This window comes from Jaculus jaculus, chromosome 4 (assembly GCF_020740685.1).
Source record: "Jaculus jaculus isolate mJacJac1 chromosome 4, mJacJac1.mat.Y.cur, whole genome shotgun sequence".
Classification (NCBI taxonomy): Eukaryota; Metazoa; Chordata; class Mammalia; order Rodentia; family Dipodidae; genus Jaculus; species Jaculus jaculus.
The window spans coordinates 51,053,007-51,077,927 of NC_059105.1; the positions used below are offsets into that span (position 1 = coordinate 51,053,007).

Sequence of the window (24,921 nt, forward strand, 5' to 3'; positions counted from 1 at the left end):
TAGCAGATAAATTTGTGTCCCACATTTGCTTGCTATTCTTCCAAATATTTAAACATCCTGTTGAAAGAAGCACATACAAAAGATGACCATTTTATAAATACTTAATTTAAGGATAAGGACAGCTATGTTTCTATAAAAACATTAATTGCTCTACTGATTGATTTAAATGCTTTTACTCTATATATTTTTACTTATACATCCAACTTAAATTACATTACCTGAATCTAATTGCTTGCTGTCAGTCACCTCATAATATAAAAATAGCATAGTTAACCCAATGTCTAATTATTCAGACTACCAAGAAGGAATAGGAGATGTTTAGTACTTTTGTTTTCAAATTTGTTTGCATATCTTATCTGCAAGTTAGTTATGCATGTGTCACAAATTCTGAAGAACTATTAATTATTGGCATGAACATGATATCTACTAATTCTATGATGCAGTTACTGATATATCACCTCCCTTTCACAATGAGGAAGCTAAGACCCTGGAAATAGGTCAAAGATAAATCTCTTGAGGAAAAGAGGCATGACTGACTCAGATAATCTGCTTTTAGAGATTGACATCCACATCTTTGTATTATAACATCCATGCCTGCTATAGTTCTGTTTTTGTATTTGTGTCACATGAAAAAGATGTACCATTCAATTTGTCTTTTATTTTCTGAACACTAAAAGCATGGTGCCTATATAAATATAAATATATATTTGATTTTTCGAGGTAGAGTCTCCAATAAAAATATTTTAACAAATTATTTTGAGCTCTGAAAGCTTTTATGTGTGTAATAAACAAGCTTTTCAGCTACTCATTTATTTCTTGATCTATGATTTTTTTCTTTCCTGTCATAACCAGAAAGTTATTCAGGCCATGGCTTTTCTTTATGAAGATTAATCTTTCGAGATTTCATTGCTGATCCAGTATTATTACTTCCTCTGCCCTATCCTTCAGTCTTGGATATCCTACTCTGGGTAAGGTTGAATTCCACGTAGATTATCTTTGGGTGAACTACTAGAGATCACTGGAGCCACAAAATATACAACCACCCATTGAAATATTTTTTTGAGAATGGGAGAAATCTGATTAATGGCAATTCTACTAAAACAGATAGAAAATTGGCTCTTTTATGCAAATATGATTTGCACCTACTCTAAATTTGATTTTTGGACTTGAAATTAAGACATGCATTAGACAGAAATAGTACAATGTTACTTGTCACTTTAAAACACAATGAGGAGGCTCATTAGAGCAGAAATTGCGGCTTTGAGAGAAGAAAAGTCAAAGCTTACAAAGACTGGCATGGAAGTTCCATGTCCCAGTGCAATAGAAAACTAAAACTAGAGTTCATAAATTTTTCATAGAAACATAGAAAATTCTGCAGCCATCAGACTGGGAAATTGGACCTTAATTTAATAGAAAATATGGAATAATTTAGTCTCTCAGGACAAGGAATGACAAACTAAACTAAGGAATACAAACTAAACATAAGCCATTGTCCACATCAGATGAATGTGATGGACTATGGAATAGAATGAGACACTAGATAAGATAGCTCATGTAGAGGTGGTCAGTTTGAGCTGAAAAAATTATAGGATTAGCCATCCTGGTCTAGAAAAATTTAACTTAGTTTTCTGGTTTCAGATCAATCAAAGACATCTCTTCAAGTAGTTCTTAGCCACTAATCCTTCACAATTAAATATGACTGTCATTACCATGTCTATCAGGTGATATTACTTAATATTTATTCATAATATATTCTCTTTGAAAAGCCCATAAAATATTATTTCTTTTGTAAATCACTTTAAAACTGAAAATATAAAGGCTGCTATCCTTATTTTATTCAAACACTATATCCATCAACAGAATTGTGCTTACAATTAAGCAGTGTTCACTAATTTGCTTAAATTTTCATCATACTAAAATAATTTTATATTATTTATTTTAGGTTTTAAGACAATGTCTTGTTATACATTTCAGCATGGTCTCAAATCTGCTATCCTCTTGCCTTGAGCTCCCAAATGGTAGGATTATAGGCATGTGCCACCCTCTCATCCTACATTTATTTTACTAATCTATTCAGCACTTCAATCCCCAGTTTGTTTACTAAGATTTTTTACCCTTGAAAATGTATCTCTAACATGAAATATTTTATTCTTGAATATGCAGTCTGTTTAGATTCCAAATTTATTTTACTTTGCTCATTTGGAATTGTACTTACCAAAAAAATGAATGTGTCTTTATAGTCTATTTATTTATTTATTTTCTCTTTTTCTTTTTTTTCAAGGTAGGGTTTCACTCTAGTCCAGGCTGACCTGGAATTCACTATGTAGTCATCCTACCTCTGCCTCTCAAGTGCTAGGATTAAAGGTGTGTGCCTCTTTATACATTACTATGGAGCAAATAGTACAGTTCATGTGGAATTGGATTTTTCTTTGTGCAGTTAATTTTTCTACAATGTATCTGTTAATATAAAACTTAATTATTATTTTAAATTAGTATGATATTTGTATAATATACAAGTTTCAAAGCTAAGTGCATGTACCCCGTGGAATAGCACATTGATTTATTTTAAGGCCTCACTTTAAATTCTATTTGCTTCTCTGTTCCTGATAGGTAGTATTTGAAACAAGGTTTGGAAGATCAGTAAAGTCATAATGTCCTGGAAATGAGGAAATTCAGCAGGAAAAAGACTGGCCTCCTCTAGTCATAGTGGTTTGATATTTATCAGTGAATACATTGTTATCCTTCCCTGCATGGATAAAGACTCTGACAGACTTAAAATTTCCAAATCTCCAATTGTTTCAGTAATTGGAATCTCTGACTACTTGCATGGATTAGGATCACTTGATACCTTTTGCACCAAATGCCTGACCATTAAGCTATATATAGCACACTTGTGTCATCTAGTCTATCCCAGGAAGCAGTGCTTTAAGTCAGAGGTGTGCAGTGAGCAATAAGAAGCTGAGCAATGTTGTCAGGCACAATAGCTTCCTGTCTGAAGATGTTACTAACATTCTGCTCATTTGGGGGTATTATTGAAAATGAGCCCACAAACTGTCCTTAGCCTTTGCTGAAACTGCCCAATTTTTAATCCATAAGCTATATTGATTTCCCTCATTAGAACTGAAATATTCACACTTTAACATGCATGAATCCTGGCCAGATTATTTTTGTAATATGTGATCTAACAGAAAACACTGTACTATGACTGCACACTGATTATTTGTAATTCCTATACTAGAAGATTCAATAGAATTTTTAAAATCTGGAGAAGCATCCTGGCAACAATATTTCCAAGACAAAATGCAATACTATCTCAATGAGTCCAACTGTAGAATCAAATCATTGCTGGAAGCTGGAAGAGAGTCAGTCCCCAAACAGCATGTCTAGTGCAAGAAGGTGCTACATGGGCAACTAGGGGAAAATGACCAATATCTGTGCAAGCAACTCATGGTCTAACATACTTACCAGCAAATAACATGTCATGATCCTCACACAAGTGCAATAATGGCACACAGCCATGGTGGAAAACCAACTGCTCTTGATTTAGATTACTGTTCTGCTCAGTGGAATGGGACCCATAGCTGGAGCTGGGAAACAAGTCAGAACCATATCCGAAAATGAGCCCACTCTCTATTATCAAGCTACGACCAATCATGGGCTACAAGAGGGCTTACACCTATTAAATTCTCTCTTAAAAAAAGAAATAAGAGTTTCCCCATTTGTCTGGTGCTAACTTTACTCTCCGTTGGAGAATCTGCTTCTTTTTCAGATAGATGCAGATCCTAAGGAGAGAACCACCCCATCATACCTCAAAAGAGCCTCAGCTTAAATGAAGAAAAATTGGTGAAATAAGCAAAGGTGCTGTTTTCTTGGTGAACTGGGTACCAGCACAAGGGTGAAGGAGATCGACACAGAAAACAATCAACTCCTACCAAATCAGATATCTAGAGACCCAGAGGCCTCCAACACTTCATCACTGAAGCAGACCCAAAATGAACCCAACATGGCTCAGGGAAATTTTGAGGAAGAAGGTTTGGAAAGAATGTCAGAACCACAGTTTGGGTCATGATAGGCAGAAACATTTCTCCTACCCATAACTGTGGGCTAACTCCACAATGCATGACCCATATACCTCAACCAGGAGGGGCCAGGGGGAGGGGGTAGGACATGGATGAGCCTAACAATAGTACCAACTTGACTGTGTTCACTGAATACAAAACTAATTAATAAAAATAAATTTAAAAAATAAATAAAAAGAAAAAATAAAATAAAATATAAAAACACCATCACAATCTGTACCATGGCTATCTACAACTCAATATCAGGAATGTGTTTTATGAGTTTCACTACCTCTCCTTATATGTTAGTACAAAAATAACCTAAAATAGAGGCTTCTCCAAAGATGCAGGGATTAGTAGTACATGGATTAGTGCATGGATAAAGATATCACTTCAATAAAATTAAAAGATCAAATTCATGCTCAATAATTATGTTTCTCTGTAGGTGAATAAGCAGGGTCACAAATAAGACTAAGGAGTTTCAATATATTGCACAGAAAATAAGCAGGAGGGAAACAATAGAATCCTGTTACTCTGCATTCAATCTTCTCTTCTTCTTTTACTGAGAGTCATATAGGAAAACTGAGAAGACACACTGAATAAGAAAATGTAATTCAGGGGCTGGAGAGATGGCTTAGCAGTTCAGGTGTTTTCCTGCAAAGCTAAAGGATCCTGGTTCGATTCTCATAGACCCACATAAGCCAGATGTGCAAGGTGGCACATGCATCTGGAATTAGTTTGCATTGGCTGAAGGCCCTGCTGCACACATTCTTCCTCTCTCTCCTTCTCTCCCTCCCGCCCTCTTCCCTTCTCTTGCTCTCTCAAATAAATAAATAAAAGCTAAAAATTAGAAAATGTAATCCAAAACAAAGGACATGAAATTGTGTGCATACTGGCTTCAAACATGAGTAGAGTGTGCAGGAAGTCGTCCATATGATTCTATACTTAAAAACTAATTCAATCTATACTGCGGCCAAGAAAGCCAAGCCATTCTTGAGCATAATGGAACCAATAGTCCAACCACCTTAGGATATCTATCAGTGAAAAATACTAGTACTAATATTCATGATAAAATATCTCCTTGTGTAGAGAACAGCTATAATACAATTTTTTCCCAACTATGACTTTATTTATATTACTATGCTTAAGTTACATGGACAAGACAACCAAGCTGTTCTTCCCCGTGTCAGAAAGTTTCTGATCAAAACCAATTCTGTGATGACGAGTAACTAGCAGTGGTGACATCTGTGGGTCAAGACTGACAAAGAAGAATGGGCTCTGTTTACAGCTCATGTCCAACAAGAATTTGCACACTGGCCAGCACAAGCCATGCTAACGCTGAACCTCCAGCTCTGGGCACAGATTCGGATCTCTTCTCTGAAGCTAGCAATTAAGTAAAATAACTGTTTTTTTTTTTTTTAATGATTTAAAATGCAGCCCAAATAGGTTTGAAAACCATGCTCTTGACATATTCTTCACTCAAAATTTACATAAGATACACTTTTCACTCTTACCAGCCCCAATTTTGTTGCTCACATAACCCACCATGTAGCTGCAGATAAGACTTCTGACTCAAGATGCAGACAGAGAGAAGAGTAAGGGCGCCTGCATATGCTCTCTTACAAACTGCTGATGGATGGAAAATACAGGAAGAAAAAAAAAAAAAAAAACTTGAAAAAAAGGAAAACGGTTCCATCTTTGATCCTCACAACCTCTTGTTCCGCAGTTCATGAATCCGATTCTGATGCTAAGGTGGACAGTGTATGTAAGTAGATTTGTTTTCGGTGAAGGAGACCTAGGAAAAGATGGATTTTTCTCTTTTTCTTCAAGAGTTATCAGATGGCACATGCTCCTCGAAGCCCTCACTCTCTGGAACTAGAGCGCGCTCCAGGATCACGCGGCCTTCCTTGTAGCGCTGGCTGTCTTCCGTGGCCAGCTCGTAGACCCATCCCAGCTTGCTATTGCAGCTCTTGCAGCTCACACCTCGAACCATGTGGCGGCCAGTGAGCATGACCCGGTCTTGAACTTCACTGTACAGCAAAGTTACTACCTTGTTAAAAAGAAACGCTCTGCCTGTCGCACCGGTGAACTGAGTGGATATAAGCTCTGAGCGGTTGGTCAGGATCATGTCACAGTTGGCGCAAGAAAACAGACGGGTACCACCAATATGGTCAAGGAAAATTCTGCCCATTTTGATAGCTGAGTCCTAAAAACCCAGAACAGTGGCCGGATTGCGACTGCTGCTGCTCCTGCTGCTGCCACGGCGCGCAATCTGTAATCCAATTTTTTAAGGAGGATAGCTTTATCCTCATTTTTTTTTTAAATTTTATTTATTTATTTATTTGAGAGCGACAGACATAGAGAGAAAGTCAGATAGAGGGAGAGAGAAAATGGGCGCGCCAGGGCTTCCAGCCTCTGCAAACGAACTCCAGATGCGTGCGCCCCCTTGTGCATCTGGCTAACGTGGGACCTGGGGAACCAAGCCTTGAACCGGGGTCCTTAGGCTTCACAGGCAAGCGCTTAACCGCTAAGCCATCTCTCCAGCCCTATCCTCATTTTTTTGTTGTTATTGTTTTGTTTTTTCAAGGTAGGGTTTCACTGTAGCCTAGGCTGACCTGGAATTCACTATATCGTCTCAGGCTGGCCTCAAACTCACAGAAATGCTCCTACCTCTGAGTTCCAATTGCGGGGATTAAAGGTGTGGCCCACCATGCTGGGCCATCTACCTTCATCTTTAAAAAATATTTTATTTACTTATTTGAGAGACAGAAAGAGAGAGAGGAAGAGAGAAAAAGTGAGAGAATGGGTATGCCAGGTCCTCTAGCCACTGCAAATGAGCTTCAGACACATCCACTACCTTGTGCATCTGGCTTCAAATGAGTACTGCCTAATCAAACCCAGGTCCTTAAGCTCTGCAGGTAAGCATTTTAACCACTTAGCCATCTCAACAGCTTATCCACCCTCATTTTTTTTGGCCTAATTATGAATGTACTTTTGAAATCTATTTTTTTCTTGTCTATGTATGGTGGCATGCATGCATGTTTATGTGTGTTTGTATGCTAGTGGAGGTTCATGGACATGTGCGCTTATGCACATGGACAGAGGTATCTTCCTCTATCAGTTCCTTGATTATTTACTGAGGCAGGGTCTCTCATTTGAACACTTACCTCTCTCCTGACTAGTTTTGCCAGCCAGTTTGTCCTGGGGATCCCCTTACTGTCTCTCAAGTGCTGGGATTACAAGTGGGTCATCACACCCACTTGGCATTTACATAAGGGCTGAAGGTCCAAACTCATGTTCTCATGTTTACACAGGAAGAACTTTACTGACTTAGTCATTATTAAACCATGCCCTCTTATTCTAAATATAGAAAATCTATAACTGGATTTACCTAACAGTGGCAACAGATATAACTCCAAGCTATAACTTATGTTTAAACATAAGTTATTTCTTTCATTAAAAATCAAAATACTTATAATTTTTTTACTTGAATGTTTTCTTTACATTTGGACTTCCTAATAAGATAGGCTAAGCCAGTGGAAGCATCTACTGCTAAGCTGGCAACAAAAAAGATTGCCCATAACCATGAGCCTTCACACACACACACACAGCGACCTTAATGTATGATGAATCAAGAATATTGTTAGGATATAGACTGACATGAACTGGGTCTAGAGTAGAGACCAAGGTAATACTTTTCTTCTGTGTTGTGATGCTTTTTTTTATTTTGAAAATTTTGACTGTGCTGGGACCATAGTACTTAGAAATTTAGGAGATCTTTTCCAACATACTTGTCACAGTACCATGAATAAAAGATATCTATAAAGTTCACTGATATTGGGAATACCAAAATGAATGGCAACACTGATGCAGGAAACTTGAAAGTTTTCTCAGTGCAGTGCAGTGCAGTGCATACCACATAGTTGAGCTAAATGAATGAATCATGTATAAAAAAAAAAAATTTCTAAAGTCCATGACAGTGACAAATGTTAGAACTAATACTAATGACACTAAAATGTTCTTTTGCCCAAAGAATAGTTTTACCCCAAAATTAGAGTCTTCACTATATAATGTTTCATAAAATTTAATCAGGTGTAATGAACAACATGTACTATCTTATGGTTGATTTCTTTCACATGAATATGTTTTCATATTCCCCCTTATTGTGCCTACCTCAGTGGCTCTCTTTCTTGGTGTTGTGTAGCAATAGATTGTACGAATATATTGTACAATCTATTCATCCAGTTTCACACTGATGGACAACTGAACAGATTCCAGATTGTTTATTACTGTGGATAAACCTTTCCCAGACACATAGTCACTCTCTTCCACTGCCTGATGTAATTTCCTCAAACTGCTTATCACTATCTCAAGAATCTTAGTGATTTGTTTACTATTCTCTTCATTTCTTTTAGTGCATACCTCAAGTTTACAGCAGAACAGTCTGTTTGGCAAATCTGTTTAATTCACACATCCTGGTACATTTACAACCACATAGAAGTTAATATTTGTAGACTAAATAAATGAAAACACTGTGGGTTCTGCTTAATATCAAAGTTCATTACCCATCCTGTGTTACTCTCCACAGAAATCATGCCAATGCAAGAAGAAGGGGGTGCTATTTGTCTATTTGTATTTAATTTTCACTAGGTAAGACTCACATCCAGAGAATACCTCCTTATCTTGCCAAAGTTTTGGTGAAAATGTCACAATATTGTTCATGTTAGATTGAAAATTGTTTCAAATACTGTGTTAAGGGTACTTTCTTCCAAAGCCAGATAGCTCCAAGTTTGATTCCCTAGTTCCCATGTTAAGCCAGAGGCCTAAAATGGTGCATGCATCTGGAGTTTGTTTGCAGTGGCAAGAGGCCTTCGTATACCCATTCCCTCTGTTATATTCTCTTGTTGTAACTAAATATGTTATAAAACACTTGTCTCATATATGTATACATCTACATATATGTAAATTATGCTTATGTACATATCATATATATGTATATACATACAAGGTATTCATTTTCTACTTATTTGTGCATTTCTTCAAAATCCAATTGTGAATGCAAGCACTTATGTCCTAACATTGTCCTTTGTGGTCTCAGTTCTGTATTTCTACAGGTCTGTAGCATACTACTGCTCCAATGACTAAATTCAACTTAATTCAAGCCATTTTGAGAAAAGAAGATTTGTAAAATTCATTAATGTTAATGGCAGCCCTACCACAAACTCTGTGTGAACAGCTGGATAAGGATAATGGCAGCTCTACCACAAACTTTCTGTGAGCAGCTATATAAAGATTTTAATTCATGGCTATAAGAACTGAAAAGCGTTAGGTATGATTAAATTCAATTACACATAAAAGACATTTATCAAAAATGGACCTGACCACATTAACTAAATGGTTAGAATATTATGCTATTTAAAAGGGAATCAACACTTTTAGCTATTTATACATAATTAATGGACACTATTATCATAATAAAAATTTGCCTTGTTTTTATGCTACCTACATTGAATTCCAAACTGTGTTTTTTAATCCTACATACAAGTGAGTCCAGAGAATTCTTTCCTTTTCCAGGTGGATTTAGTTGCTTGATAGCATGCAGATTTCATCTCCCATTTGGAGACACATCCAACTTGAGGAAAAGATTTATGCCTTCTAAACTTCTTTATCTCACTGAACAACTAGAACATGAGGGTGTGTGAGATATACTGAAGGTCAGCATCGTGGAAGATGAAGGCAGAAAGGTTAGACTTATAAAACCCAATAGAACACATTTGCTTGTTGACTTTTACACTTACATTTACTATTTGCATATTATTCTCCTTTAATGGAAGAGATTATATTATAGGAAACAAATTAAAAACTTTAATATTTCATGGAAAACAATAGTAAACAAACTGTTATAACTAAATCCTTTTTAAAAAATCGGAACCGTGGTCAAGAGAGATGGTTAGTGATTAAGGCATTTTTCTGTGAAACCTAAGGACCCAAGACTGATTCCCTAGTACCCACATAAGCCAGATGCACAAGGTGGAGCTCATTTGTAGTGTCTAGGAGCCCTGGAGTACCTATTCACTCTCTATCTGCCTCTCTCTCTCTCTCTCTCTTTCTCTCTCTCTCTGCCTCTAAAAATAAATAATTAAATTTAAAAAAAAATATTTAAAATTTTAACAGTACTGTGAGTTTTATTGCAATTTGCAAAGCATTTCAAGAAAGCTTCATATGGTAAGCTAAGACAAATAAGAATAGAAATATCACATTTAAGTAGTAAATGAGATAAAATGATAATACTCATTTTAGAAAATTCTTAAGGTATAATAAATTTAATGTAAAATTTACTTTCCAGCTCTATGCATAAATCATACAAGTTCAAATTCAATTATTTGCCATTTGATGTTGGAAATTAACTATTATTGCTTACAGCTAGGTCCAACTCTTAAAGTCTCTTCCATGTCCCAATAAATGCCGTCACCTGATAATAAAGATTTTAGCACAAGTGTGTTCACCCCCTCTCCCCCAGCTGCCAGTAATGGGGTTTATTTTATGTCCAACTAAAATAAACTTCAATTTTGCTTTTGCTAAAAGCACTAACCTGTCATTTAGGCCTACAAATGTCTAATGTATAATTAAATATAGACTAAAAGCTCAGTGTCTGTCTTCATGTTGTACATCTCCTTTTCTATGTTAAATTTTGAGTCCAATTCCTGCTCAACTCTGCATGTGGCTACACTGTCTGCACCTTGCTTTTCTGAAATGTTCTTTCTTTGATTCATTCTCATCTGCAGTTGCTTAGATTCAAGGAAAAAATAGGTGTACCACTTACTATCTTGCTGCCATGAACAAATGCCAGGCCAGAATCATCTTGTGGGAGTGACAGGACACTATTGAGCTTACAGTTTTGAGAGGAAGTTTTGTCTTGGTGGGGAAGGCATGGCACGCCAGAAGGGGAAGTCTCATTCACATCTCAACAGGCTCAGGAAACACAGGAAAAGAAGTGGGGCTAGACCATGAGACCACAAAGGCCACCCCTATTGACACACCTTCTCCATCAAAGCTCCATTTCCTAAATGTTTCACAACCTTCCAACACCATGACCCCTGGTGATTAAGTATTTAAGACATGGACCTATGTAGGACATTATCAAATCATCACAATAGATCTGATACATAACAAGCTGTGACAATAGTTGAAACCACTCCCCAGGCAGCATTAACTTTCTTATTCTGACAAGGTACTTCCTGTCTTATGAATCCTGAGATAAGGGTCAGCCAGACCACCGCTTCACCAAACCACCACACACTGAACCCAGCTTTTACCCTATATCCCTTAGAATGCTGAAAGCCCTGGTCCACAACTTCACTTAAGAGACTGCATTTTCTCCCCAATGTAGCCACTTGAGGAGAAATTCCTTCACCATTGTTGATATCTTTAAATGTTCTTTTGGGATAGGTGGCAAGACCTGATTCATTGGGGCTCCCAGGGCTGATTCTGTGGTCAGAACTATGGTACAAAATGATTCTAAGTCTCTTCCCTGTCCATTCTATTCTAGAATAGTGCTTCGGGAATTTAATAGTGAGTCTCTCCAAAGGCCTTCTGTAAATCTGTAAAATTATGCCTTTATGTCAAACATAGGCACCTTCCAGGTTCATCTAGGTTTTGTCTCTCAGTAGATTTCCAAGGATGTTATAGGATCAAGGAATAGAAGGCATGCTAATTTTTACCCTTCTCCAATATTAACATTACTGTCTAATCTCAACCTCAGAAATTTTTTCTTTCGAACTCTTTCTTCTCTTATTTTTTAATCCTTTCATTCTTCCCTTCCTTTTTCCTTCCTTTTTTACCTCCCTCCCTCTAACATTCCTCCCTCTTATCTCATTTTCTTTCTTTCTTTCCTTTCTTCTTTCATTCTTTCTACATTTCTTTCCTTTTGCTGACCAATTTAAGGGAAGCAGAGCTATATGAGAACATTTCTCTTTCTGGACCTCCCAGAGTTTGGCTGCCAGCCCTAATGCCCGCAGGAAAAAAAAAATAATGATATATTTGGTTGTCTGTAGAGCATATTACCTTCAGATCCTTGACCTGCCTCCAGGGATTTCCTTCCTGAGAAGTTAAATAAAGGTTTGTGAAATAAGCATCAATCTACTAAGCTTTTCCTAAACTCACCAGTCACTTTTCATTTACCACAAAACCCCTCTGAGCCAAACAAGGTCTTACAGACCAGAACCTATGCCAGACTTCATGAGGGCATTTAGAGACCAGAGCCCCTGCCAGACTTCATGAGGGTTTTTCTTCTGCATGGGATCCAATGAATAAAGAAGAAATTTTCTTCTCTGCCTCTCTACCCTGGCTTGTTTTCTTGTGGGAACATTCTTAAGCAATGCATTTAAAATTAATCAAGAACAAAAGAGCATCTGCACTTTCTGTAGTCCTTCCCATACACACACGGCTTCCCTATATCTAGACATCATAACCAGTGGACAGAAGCAGAAAAGGAAACTCCTTCAAAGTCTCCATCTTCCAGGCCTCCCACCCCAGTTTTATGTCCCACGCCTTTAACCAGTAGCTTCTCCAGAAAATGAAGAGTCAGAACCTGATATTCCTTCAATCTGCTGCCTGGAGGCTCTTTATTCCATGCCTATGCCCCTGGCTGAGAAAACCTCAAGCTTGAATTAACATGTTGGCCAACAATCACTTCCAACCACTCATAGGGTTCTGTCTTGCAGAATTGCTCCATCGCTGGGGCCAGTCATGGAATAGCTGATCTGTGAACAGAAGGGTGGAAACTAGCAGATCCCACAGTCCCATTAAGAGAATTGCCCTGTGGAACCTTGGAGGTGAGATGGCTAAAACTTGAGTTCCATAGAGTCAGGAAAAGCCCTAGTTTGAGGCTTTTCATGTCTCTACCACTGGTTGTGTGCTGTGTCTTTTGTTCCTAGTGGTCAATGATGTCAACCACAAAAGCAACATGGAATGCCTCAGCAGTAGTCATCCTGTCTCTTCATGCTGTCCTCTCAGATTTTCCCAGACTTCTGGTCAAAGCTGAAGCATCAGACAAGAGCTTGCCTGTGTCATATGTTTGCTCAGATAGTACAACAAGATAATCCTCTGAAGGTCCCAGATTTCCCATCAACAACAGGTCTGTATTAGTTCATTTTCTATTGTGATAAGCAAATACTTGAGTCCAAGTACATACAAAGGTTTATTTAGCTCACAGTTTTAGAAGTTTAAGACTTTAGTTTTGCCTGGGGAGCTAGCTCAACAGGTAAAATGCTTTCCACCCAAGCAGGAGGACTTGAATTTGTTCCAGAGTATTCAAATAAAAATTCTGGGCATGGTAGCATGGACCAAAAATCCTAGCACTGGTGAGGTAGAGGAGAGGAAATGGGTGAATTCCTGAAACTCAATGAACATCCAGTCCAGCTAAGTGCTGAATGAACTCTAGGATAAAAAGAGACCCTGTCACAAAGAGTGATGGATGGAGTACCTGAGAATAATACCTGAGGTTAACATCTTGTTTACACACACACACACACACACACACACACACACACACACACACACATTCATACATCTGCTTGCACACATATGTAGGCACATGTTCATACCTCACATGTACACACATGTCCACAAAGAGCATGATTCTGTCTACTTTTATTGTAATGAAGGTTTCATGAGTATAGAATCCTAGTGGTGGTGGAGTGCATAACGAATAAATAATGTGGAGAAATCTGAAGTCAGAGGTCAGGGAGAAACATCACTAACTATTTTAACAAAACACACTACCAAGAGCTGACTCACTGTGTGATGAGCATTAAACCCTTTCAAGGGTAGTATCTCCAGTGATCTAATTATGTCGCACTAAAACCCACCTCTTGAAAGTCCTGCAGCATCTTAAAAGCACCATGTTGGGGGCCAATTTTCCAAAATAAGAACCTCTGGGGAAGAATATTAAACCCAAACCACAGAAAAGGCCACAGCCAGTATAATTGTACATGTGAGTTTAGGTTTGGCATAAATTATTAAACAAACTGGAGATCAATCAACTTAGAGGTGATTTATAACTTTACCACAGCCACATAATTGGGAAACATACCTTTCAATCTTGCTGAATCTTAGCTCCACAATCTGGCAATAAAGCCAGAAGATCCCTGCCCAAAAAGTGGGTCCTAAAGGAAAACCAGTGTTTTACACCAAATCCTTTAAGGTATTTACAGCTGCAATTTCCAATGCACTTATGAAAATTATGGACTCAGGGCTGCCTTGAAAATGAGCTGTTAGAAGTAGTCCTTCTTATTCTCCTCTATAAACTGCATTCTACAATTTTGGTATTCCTAGGTTCATCCTCCTCTATATAGGAATAAATGGGAAGCATGATCGTGAAAGCTGGATTAGTATCATGCTATAGAAGGCACTACCAAGGACTAGGGACAATGGTGTGTAAAATAATTAATAAGGTGATAAATTATATGTAGGATATAAAAAATCCAGAAAAATTGTGTAAATCTTTCAGAACATTTCAACTTCCAATGTTTTGATTTCTTGAATGAAAGAATAAAATAAGAAAAATCTAAGACCTCATATTTGATTCAAAAATTCCATGTTTCACAGAGATAGAGAAAGTTTCTATATTATAGTTGATAAGTGTAGCAATTATTATAAAGGTCAAGGCACCTGATTTGTAAGTGTTATTAAGATCATTTCTATCCTTTGGAGACAAGTTATTTCTAACTTCTAAAAGAGAGCAACAGCTGAAAGATAAGGATATTCCTGACTGAATATTCATAATTAATTTTAATCTTATTTTACCTAAGATACAGTAAATCTCTAATACTAAGAAAACTTATAAAAATGCATGCCAAACTATTAACAGGGATAATTCACTTATTCATAGCAGCAACTTATTACTACTTATAAAAGAGAAGGGCGGGTTGGATACAGGGACTAGCTAAATTAAGGCATTTGTCTGTGAAGTCTAAAGACCCAGGTTTGATTCCCCAGTACCTACATAAACAGATGCACATATATCTGGATTTACTTTTCAGTGGTTAGAGGACCTGGCATGCCCATATTCTATCTCATGCTTCCCCCCCTCTCTCTAACAAAGAAAAGTTAAATATTAAAAAAGAATGGATATTAATTTAATATTTTCATTTTCAAACATGCTTAATAAGAGCCCAGATAAATGATCAAAAGGTTATACTTTTTTTTTTCTTTCTGGCCAGAGTAACTGACATAATACAATTGAAAAAGACAAATAAGAAAACTTCAGGCCATATGATTGTCATTTATATAAGTTGGTGTTATATAAACAATTGAAAAAATAAGTTAGTATGCTGAGATTCTGTTTGATTTATGCAAGACACTCTTGAATCCAGTGTATCAATAATTTTTTATTCCATATAAAGATATTTAGACACATGTATCAGGTTTCATATGAGGAAAATAGCCCATTTGCCTTGATAGTCCTAGCTTTTATTCTTTTTAGCATCATCTGGTTATTGTGCATCTTTCTACTGTCCCTCTGATCCAAGAAGGAAAGGAAGAGTGAAAATGGTTTTCCAAGGAATATTACAAAGTTGGCTATAGTATTATTTAATATTATCAATGTACTTTGAAGTGGTATTTTAACTAGACTTGCTATAATCTTGGGGGAAATTTGATTCTTTTTTTTTTTTTTTTTTTTTTTAAATTTAATTTATTAGTTTTCTTTTCAGTAAATACAGGCAGTTTGGTACCATTATTTAGGCTCATCTGTGATCTACCCCCTCCCATTAGACCCTCCTTATTATTGAAAATGGGTCATGCATTGTGGAGTTAGCCCCCAGTTATTAGTATGATAAATGTCTCTGAAAATCATGGACCCAACATGTAACTCTGACATTCTTTCCGCCCCCTCTTCCGCAAGATTTCCCTGAGCCATGTTGGGTTCATTTTTGGTCTGCTTCAGTGCTGAGGTGTTGGGGGCCTCTGAGGCTCTGGCTCTCTGATTTGGTAGGAGTTGATTTTTCTCTGAATTGATCTCCTTCCCCTTTGTGCTGGTATCCAGTTCACAGGAAAACATCACCCTTGCTTATTTCGCCAGTTGTCCTTAGTTTCAGTTGGGCCCCTTCTGAGGTATGTTGGGGCAGCTCTCTTCTTAGGATCTGCATCTATCTGGAAAAGAGAAGCAGATTCTCCAACGGAGAGTGAGTTAGCACCCAGAAAATTGAGATAACACTTACTTTTTTGATAGACAGTTTGATAGGTGTAGGCCCTCTTATACCCCGTGATTGATGGTAGCTTGATATTGTAGAGTGGGCTTGTGATTCTTTTAGCAAGAGAGAGGATATCCCAAAATCCACAGTGATATCTTCCATGGGTCTTCTTTGTTTATAAATTGTATTCAATTTTACCTTTTTGTGAGAGTCAAGAAATAGTTGATATGTTATTTTTTTAACAAAACTTTCCTTGTGTATCTCTTTATTCTTCATTAAGATGGACTGGCCCTAAATGGCACATAGTCCTATAAGTTTGTATGTGTGTTGCAGAGGTGAGGACAAGATGGGACATGCAAGAAAGTTTTCATAGATGACACAAATGATAGATATCTATTAAGCATTAATAGGAGTTACAGTGTTAATGTCTCTGTGGTGGGAATATGAAGAGGAAGTAGGTATTCTTGCCATATCATATGATAGTAAGGTTTGGAGTATTTCCAAGCATTTGAGATGACCTGCATAATGTGACCAAAAACAGAAAGGCACAGAGATGAACTGATGAAGATGGGATGAACTCTTTGCCTCCTCCTTTTAGTCTCAGAATCTGCTCTTGAAGAATAGTTTCAACCTGCTTAACTTTAACATCATGTAAGGGTAATATGATAAAATCATACTGATGGATTTTTTTTTTAATTTTGTACCTAAAGAGATTATTCTAGTTATGTAATTTTTTAATGAATTGCCTCAACTCCTGGAACAAGTGTCAGAGTTGACATGTAGAAAGGAACAAGCAAAAGTTATAAAAGCTGTGGGCTGATAGGGCTATTTCTACAAAGAAAAAAAAAAAGCTAAATCAGAGCTCGCAAGAGGACAACAGCTTATTTCTTCATGAAAGTCTCTTATTTATGTGATTGTCAAGAGCTCTATTCCTCTCATGTCAGGTCTCTGGAAAAGCATACTTATTAGGGCATGCAACTCACCAGACTCACACCAGCGGAACATCATTTTATAAGCAGACAGTTTGCAGATATTTTACAATAGCTCCTTCTGAGGCTTGTGAACCATGCACAAGGGCTTAGATCAAAGCCACGAGACGTGCTGAGGTTCAGCTTGTGCTCTTGTGTATCCAGAAACAACGGAAACATGATATCACTGTGCACCAGGGAATGAGCCAAAGTGGAAACAGCACAGTTTCACTGACGGGTTCAGTCTGTGGTCAGGTCACGCAAGAAAAGGAGGAGGAAAAATAAATTGCTCTACAAAACTATATTTTTCTTTGTAAAAAGCAAGTATTATCAAATTATGCTCCATAATTTCAGTAAGATTTTACCAGGTCAAGAAAATGCAGCTCCTGAATACCTTCTATACAAGGAGTTACTTGAGTGGTTTGTTTTCTTTTCTGTCTTACTTCCAGTTTTCACTCTTTCATGTTAAAGAGTCAAGTTTCACATTATGCCTGCTTGTTTTAGTAATAATTAGAGGTGTGAGGTCTTTTAGAAGGGAAGCAAAATAATCTCCAATTCTCCCCTAAAACTACATAAAACCTAGAGGTTTGTTTCCACAAGCACATTCTGTTTTTCCCCAAAATAACAACAGCAGAAGCAAAATAACAACAAATGCAAAACCATTCCTCTACTTCCAATGAATAATAATAATGTGCAGATTTTCACTTTATGCAAATATATTCAAGTACACTGAGGGACACATCAAAATTTGTTCATGAATTACCATCTGAGTGCTATGTAGCTAAAATATACGAGGGCAATACCTTATGTTAGGTAGGTATATACATTTTTTTAATGAAGTAGGTATCCATTAATTTGCTTAATATTCTTCGTCACCTCAGCTAAATAACCTCAGATTTCTCCTTTCTCTTACAGGCACAGCAGGAATGGGCCTGGGCATCTGGCTCAGTTGTGCTGCTTTAATAGCTGGCAAGATTCTCTTAAGATTACTCCTCAGCACCACAAAATGATGATAAAGCAAGAGTAAATAAAGATAAGGAAGTTTATATTCAGTCACTTTCCTTAGGTGACACATTAAAGTAATATCAGAGCTGGAATCAAAGGCCTGGCTTCTTTTGCTCAGATCCATTTGATGTGTGACAGGTCCCCCAAGCAAACCAACTAGTGTCATTTTTATTAGAAGCAGCTGTGATGACACACAGGAGATTCAAGCGCTGGCCTGCTGATATGTGAGGGGTAGGAAGGGTTGTCAGGCCCTCACCTCAGGTTCAGATGCCCCTTTGAACTGTATGTGATGATGGCCTTCTGGTCTCAGGGGAGACTGTGTGTACAGAAGCTGGGGGACCACGGGAAAAGGAGCTTCTTCTATGTAGCTATGGGGAAATGGTCACCCTTCCTGAGATACATTTGTATCTGCTTGGGGTCTTCCATGCTCCTGTAAGTAACCCATTATCCATGTGCTGTAAGGAAGTTCAGTAAATTCATTGGTGGGCTAGGATGACCTCTGATGAAATACACTTTTAGCCTGTTGTTTGTGCCTGTCTGGGGGAAGAAACATTTATCTGCTTCTCCCCAGAAAAGTGTTCCAAAACATTTTGTTGTTCGAACATGAAAACAACAAAGGAAAAATTGAAACTTCACCCTGCTTACCTTCACCAAGTGTGGTGGCTTGATTCAGGTGTCCCCCATAAACCTAGGTGTTCTGAATGCTAGCTCCCCAGCTGATGGATATTTGGGAATTAATGCCTCCTGGAGGGAGTGTATTGTTGGGGGTGGGCTTATGGGCTTTATAGCCAGTTTCCCCTTGCCAGTGTTTGGCACACCCTCCTGTTGCTGTGTTCCACCTTACGTTGGCCAGGGGGTGATGTCCACCCTCTGCTCATGCCATCGTTTCCCCTGCCATCGTGGAGCTTCCCCTCGAGCCTGTGAGCCAAAATAAATCTCTTTTTCCCAGAAGCTACTCTTGGTTGAGTGATTTCTAACAGCAATGTGAACCGGACTGCAGCACCAAGTAACCATGGGCTATTCTGAAACTTTAATTTCCTTACTCTATTAAACCACATGAAACATTCTTATTTAAATGTAACAATGTTCAGATCAGTTAGTCCTTTGAATCTGCAATTGTCTAAACCCTTATCAGAGATACCTGTGAGGTTGAACATTTGGTGAGTCTGTATACATATATGTTATATATTATATATCTCACAATCCATTTGCTCTCCTCATGCTCCCACTCAATAGCTAGGTCCTCCCTAGGAACTCAAAGGTATTGATAGGGCCTTGGTGCTGCCTGCCTCCAACATGTTTCTGAGTTATTGTCATCCTTTCAGTGTCTGGCTCTGTGTCACTATCTAGGTAGTTCAGTCTGTCTCATGTTGGTCTGACACTGTGAGCAGAGCTTCCACAATACAGCTCCCACATACCCTTAGGACAATTTTTAACATACCAATAATTGAGCATCTCTCTGTGGTGGTAAAAATCAAGAAAATATAGTAAAAGTAAAACAAACTCGGTTTTTTTTACAATTAAAATTCTTTACTTATTTATTTGAGAGGGGGGGGGAGGAAAGAGAGTATAAATAGACCCACCAGCATCTCCAGCCACTGCAAACAAACTCCAGACACATGTGGCACCTTATGCATCAGGCTTATGTGGGTAATGCTGTATGGGATCTGGTTCTTTTTTATTTTTTTATATTTGAGAGCGACAGATGGAGAGAGAAAGGGAGAGAGAGAGAGAGAGAGAGAGAGAGAGAGAGAGAGAGAGAGAGAGAGAGGGAGAGAGAATGGGCGCACCAGGGCCTCCAGCCACTGCAAACAAACTCCAGATGCATGCGCCCCCTTGTGCATCTGGCTAACGTGGGTCCTGGGGAATGGAGCCTCGAACCAGGGCCCTCAGGCTTCACAGGCAAGCACTTAACCATTAAGACATCTCTCCAGCCCTGGGATCTGGTTCTTTAGGCTTCCCAGAGAAGCTTCTTAAGCACTGAGCCATCACTCCAGGCTCACACTAGTTTTAATATTTACAAATACCTTCAAAAACAGTAGCTTCTAGTGACTATATTGCATTCAAACTGAGGCACAAAGAACTTAAGCAAGTACCCTGTAACATATAACTTACTGATACAGAGATAGGATTTAAAGACATAGAGCCCACTGTTTAGATGCCATTATAACATCGCTCATAAATTAGCAATATTTATGAGTTGTACAACTACAGATCTACTTTTCTTGTTTTTAATTCCCTAGTTCTCTGGTTCTGATGCTAAATTTGTTAGATTGGGTACTAGGGAATAATATTTTTAATCCCAATTTAGGATTAGTACATGGACCCCTAAGCTCTTTCTACTTCACACACTTGTTCTTTGTATTATGGAGTTGTTTTTTTTATAAATTTTTTGTTTATTATTTTTATTTATTTATATGAGAGTGACAGACAGAGAGAGAAAGAGGGAGAGATGGAGAAAAAGAGAGAGGGAGGGAGAGAATGGGCATGCCAGGGCCTCCAGCCACTGCAAACTCCAGATGCATGCACCCCCTTGTGCATCTGGCTAACATGGGTCCTGGGGAATGGAGCCTTGAACCAGGGTCCTTAGACTTCACAGGCAAACATTTAACTGCTAATCCATCTCTCCAGCCCACGTATTATGGAGTTGTTTTAATAAACACAAATTATCTGAATAAGTACAGTGCTCAGAAGAGAAAAGCTACAATATGATAAGTTGATTTCACTGGACAAGTTCTACCCTGGCTAGACAGAAATCCTTTGTCATAGAAACCAACATATATTTTTGGTATGGTTTTACCTTCCCTTTGAGATGTCATGGTTTAAAAAGGGTTGTTCTATTTCTAAATATTCCCTGGTTGGTTTCACATCAGACTAAGTACCTACTTTCTGGTTTTGAAGCTACAGTGTATGTGTGGGGGTGTGAGGAATACATCCATCAGACCAATACCGTATTTCATGAGTCCCAAATCACATGGTGGTCTTTTGCAATTGCAGTAAATGCTCTAATTTGGAGATAATTCCCTTTGAGCACAAAGGGCATTCTTTTTTTTTTTTTTATTTGAGAGTGACAGACACAGAGAGAAAGACAAATAGAGGGAGAGAGAGGGAATGGGCACGCCAAGGCTTCCAGCCTCTGCAAACGAACTCCAGATGCGTGTGCCCCCTTGTGCATCTGGCTAACTGGGACCTGGGGAACCGAGCCTTCAACCGGGGTCCTTAGGCTTCACAGGCAAGCGCTTAACCGCTAAGCCATCTCTCCAGCCCACAAAGGGCATTCTTATAGAATCAGTTTACAAACTAAATAAATGACCTTTATCGGCAATATGTCAGTACTAAGTAAACCACATCAAACTTGTACCAAGAATAAGTAAGCATGATCCTACTTGTGTGTATAAAATGTCCCCATAGCCTGTTGTGTTTGAGATTATGCCTGATAGCTGACATCCAGCCAGTGGAGACTTGGGAGGTGGAGCCTTGCTAGAGGAGGTGTGTCACACGACAAGGATTTTATAACCAGCTCTCTTTGCCAGTACTAGCTAGTTCGCTCTCTCTCATTCCTACCTACCAGTGAGAATATGTGATGTCCAACTACCTGTTCCTGCTAGGGTTTTCCCACGTATGGTTAAGCTTCCTCTCAAAATTGTAAGCTTACATCAACTCTTTTTCCATACTGTTTCTGATCAGGTGTTTCTCCCAATCAATGAGAAAAGTAACTGCTCCAGAAAATTGGAATCAAGAGGCTTGTGACTGCTGCTGTTATATGACTGACAACATGGTTTCTGGTCTATTCAAATTGTTTTGTTGCTGGGATAGAGAAGGATTTGAAACTTTTGACTAGCAAAGCCTTGCAGTGTTTTAGCAGAGGTCATTGGACCATTCTAATGAAAGTTTGAAAGACCAAAATGCAGAGAGAAATGTGGATTCTGAGTGCTCCACTTGTGAGCTTTTGGGGTGGGGATAAAAAAAAGACTTTGTCAAGAATTGGATTGTAGGCAGTTTGTGTGAGATTCTGTTTGTGTCCTGAGAACAAGCAAAGTTGAATATAAAAGTGACAGACATGGAGCTGGAGAAACTTCAGTGGTTAAAGGTGCTTGTTTGAAAATCGTGATGGCCTGGGTTAGATTTTCCAGCCACCCAAATAAAGCTGAACAGACATTCATTTGTAGCAGCAAGAGACCCTGGACACACACACACACACACACACACACACACACACACACACACATATTCACATGCAAATAAATAAATTAATTGATAAAATTAAAATGGTAGACTGATTTCTTCAGTGAGGCAAGATGCAGAGCAGAAAGATGTGAGAGATAAATTTTGGCTCAGATGGAAATTTGAGCAAGTCACAAGTTTCAAGCCACAGAGACTGAAGTCATATCAGATGCAATTGTAAAGAAATCACTGCCATTGAGGATGTGCCAGCTGGTCACTATAGGGAAAATAGGAGGAATGCCAATTATTTTGAAAGAAGGATGTCTTCTGAAGAAATAATGCTGAAGAAATTTCCTGCTCCGAAAAGAAGGCCTTTATCCCACATGGATGAACAAATTTGGCAGCAATGCCCACATGTTTCTGGTTTTGTAATTACAACTTATATAGGAAATAAGGGAGCATGAAGTTTATACAGTACTGGAGATATTCACTAGTTGATTAGAGTCAGGGATAAAGTTCCTGCATGAAACTATGAATATGAACCCTTTGCAATGGAGACTCTATGATATTGGAGATGAAAGGACTATGGGATAACTTACAATAAAAGTCGTTGGCCCACGTAGATTCTCCCCAGGAAGCAAACAAACAGCTAGATGAACAGAGTTGTTCAAGCATTTTGAAATCCAGAGATTTCATCACAAATCCCAAGAGTTGGAAATTAAGATAGATGATTTGGTATTTGCTCTGATAGTTTTCTATCTTATAATGGTCCAGGTTTTTCTTGCTGTACCATATTTTGCAATATTAATATTAATATTTAATATTAATACTAAATCAATTGCCTTAAAGTTATTGATGAAATAATTGATAAAAACATTGTTTTCAGGGCTACTAAAATGTTCTGCCTATACTTATAAATGACAAATACTTAAAAGATAAAATGTGTATGCTTTCTATGTCTAAGATATAGCTTACACTATCACCTGACAACTAAACTTAAGTATTAATCAAAATGATTTTAAACTATTAGTCATTCTCTAACCAGATCTACTTTGCTAACCAGATATTTTCTCACCCTTTTTAACTGATCTGTTTTGTTAATCAGATATGTACAGTCTCTCTGAATGAGTAATAATCATATGTAGAAGTCAAAGTCAGTTAGAAATGCTAGAGTTAAAAGAATAACCAATATTTTGGTTCCTGCTCCCAGGTCAAAAGGCCACAGGAGATGATGGGACAACTGAACTTCTAGCCTCTGGTAAGTATACCTGTCTTCTTGATCAGAAAGTATATGAAAGCCCAGAAATGAATTTCAAGTCAGTGTATCTGTAACAGGAGAATCACATTGGAGGAAAATCAGTCGTTCAGGCTTCCCAAAAGAGCCAGGGCCACCTGGTCAGCACAGCCTTGACTTACCCTAGCAGATGACAATGCTGAGAGTCATAGAACTCCTCACAGGTCCCTGAAAGTCTCTCCTATAGAGCAATTATCTATCTACAAATTATAATGCTAATTCTGACAGCCTACATGGTCTTAATCACCCAATGAGAAAAATATAACAATATAAACAATGAGTCAAACTAATAGGCTCCCCTATCGGGTGCTGATTTACAATACTAAACTAACATTAACTCATGCCTTGTGCTTCTGCCTGTCCCTGTTTAACTTCACCTACCCTGAACCCAGCTCTTCTCACTTGTCTTAGCCAGAATCAGAGCTCTTCCTTGGAACCCCTCCTTCCTTTGCCCTTACTGTATCTCCTCCAGGGATAAATACACTACCACCCCAATGGACAATCTCAAACTTAAACTCTCTTATGTTCCTACTCTTCCCCTGATCCCAAAATGCCCCTGTCTCCTCTTTCTTGCCCCAAGCCCTCTATCCTTCATCTTTGCATACTCATCCTCCCTTTACACCTGATATTTTGACAAAAATAACAAGCTCCTTCATTCTCCCTTCTGGGGTCTTACAGAGTACAAACTGCTCATCACCCTCACCTTATCTATAACAGGTGTCTGCAAGCAACTGCCCTGAAGCCAACTCAATATAGGGATGGTATCCCAACACTCTGCCAATTCTAGCTACCATGGTCTCCTTATCACCTGCCCTGAAGAGAGACCCACCAACTGTCTCTCCCACAACTCATCACCTTTATAGTCAGCATGAACCTCCATCTCTTATCATTAACAAAAGGCTGGAATGTTAGGTCAGGAAAAGTGGAGTTACAGCAGGAGAGAGAAGGGAATCATCCACATTCCTCAAGAAATTGTCCAGCCATTATCCTTCCCCTATCTAACACGGCTTCAAGTCTAGATTTACTGTGCTCCCCATCTCTCACTGGGTCACTTCTGTTCTCACTCTATGGATAATGTAAAGAACAGAGATTTACTGCCCCAACAGAGAAATTCCTTCTCTTCCTCATCTTCCCCCAGCTGAAGAGCCTATAAAGCTCACTATCTGTAACCCCAAGCTGACTGTTCCACTCTATAGTCAGCCCTGGCAGCTTGTGTTTTTCTCTGAATAAAAATTTTA

At 38.3% G+C, this 24,921-nt stretch overlaps 1 protein-coding gene across 1 annotated transcript; it reads right to left on the reverse strand.

Annotated features, from left to right (window-relative positions):
- Nucleotides 1-5,769: 5,769 nt before the first annotated feature.
- Nucleotides 5,770-6,274, reverse strand: LOC101598588 (protein yippee-like 5). Its single transcript, XM_004660267.2, has one exon. The coding sequence runs from the start codon at nt 6,247-6,249 to the stop codon at nt 5,884-5,886; it is 366 nt and encodes a 121-aa protein (XP_004660324.2). The 5' UTR covers nt 6,250-6,274; the 3' UTR covers nt 5,770-5,883.
- Between the last annotated feature and the right edge of the window lie 18,647 nt (nt 6,275-24,921).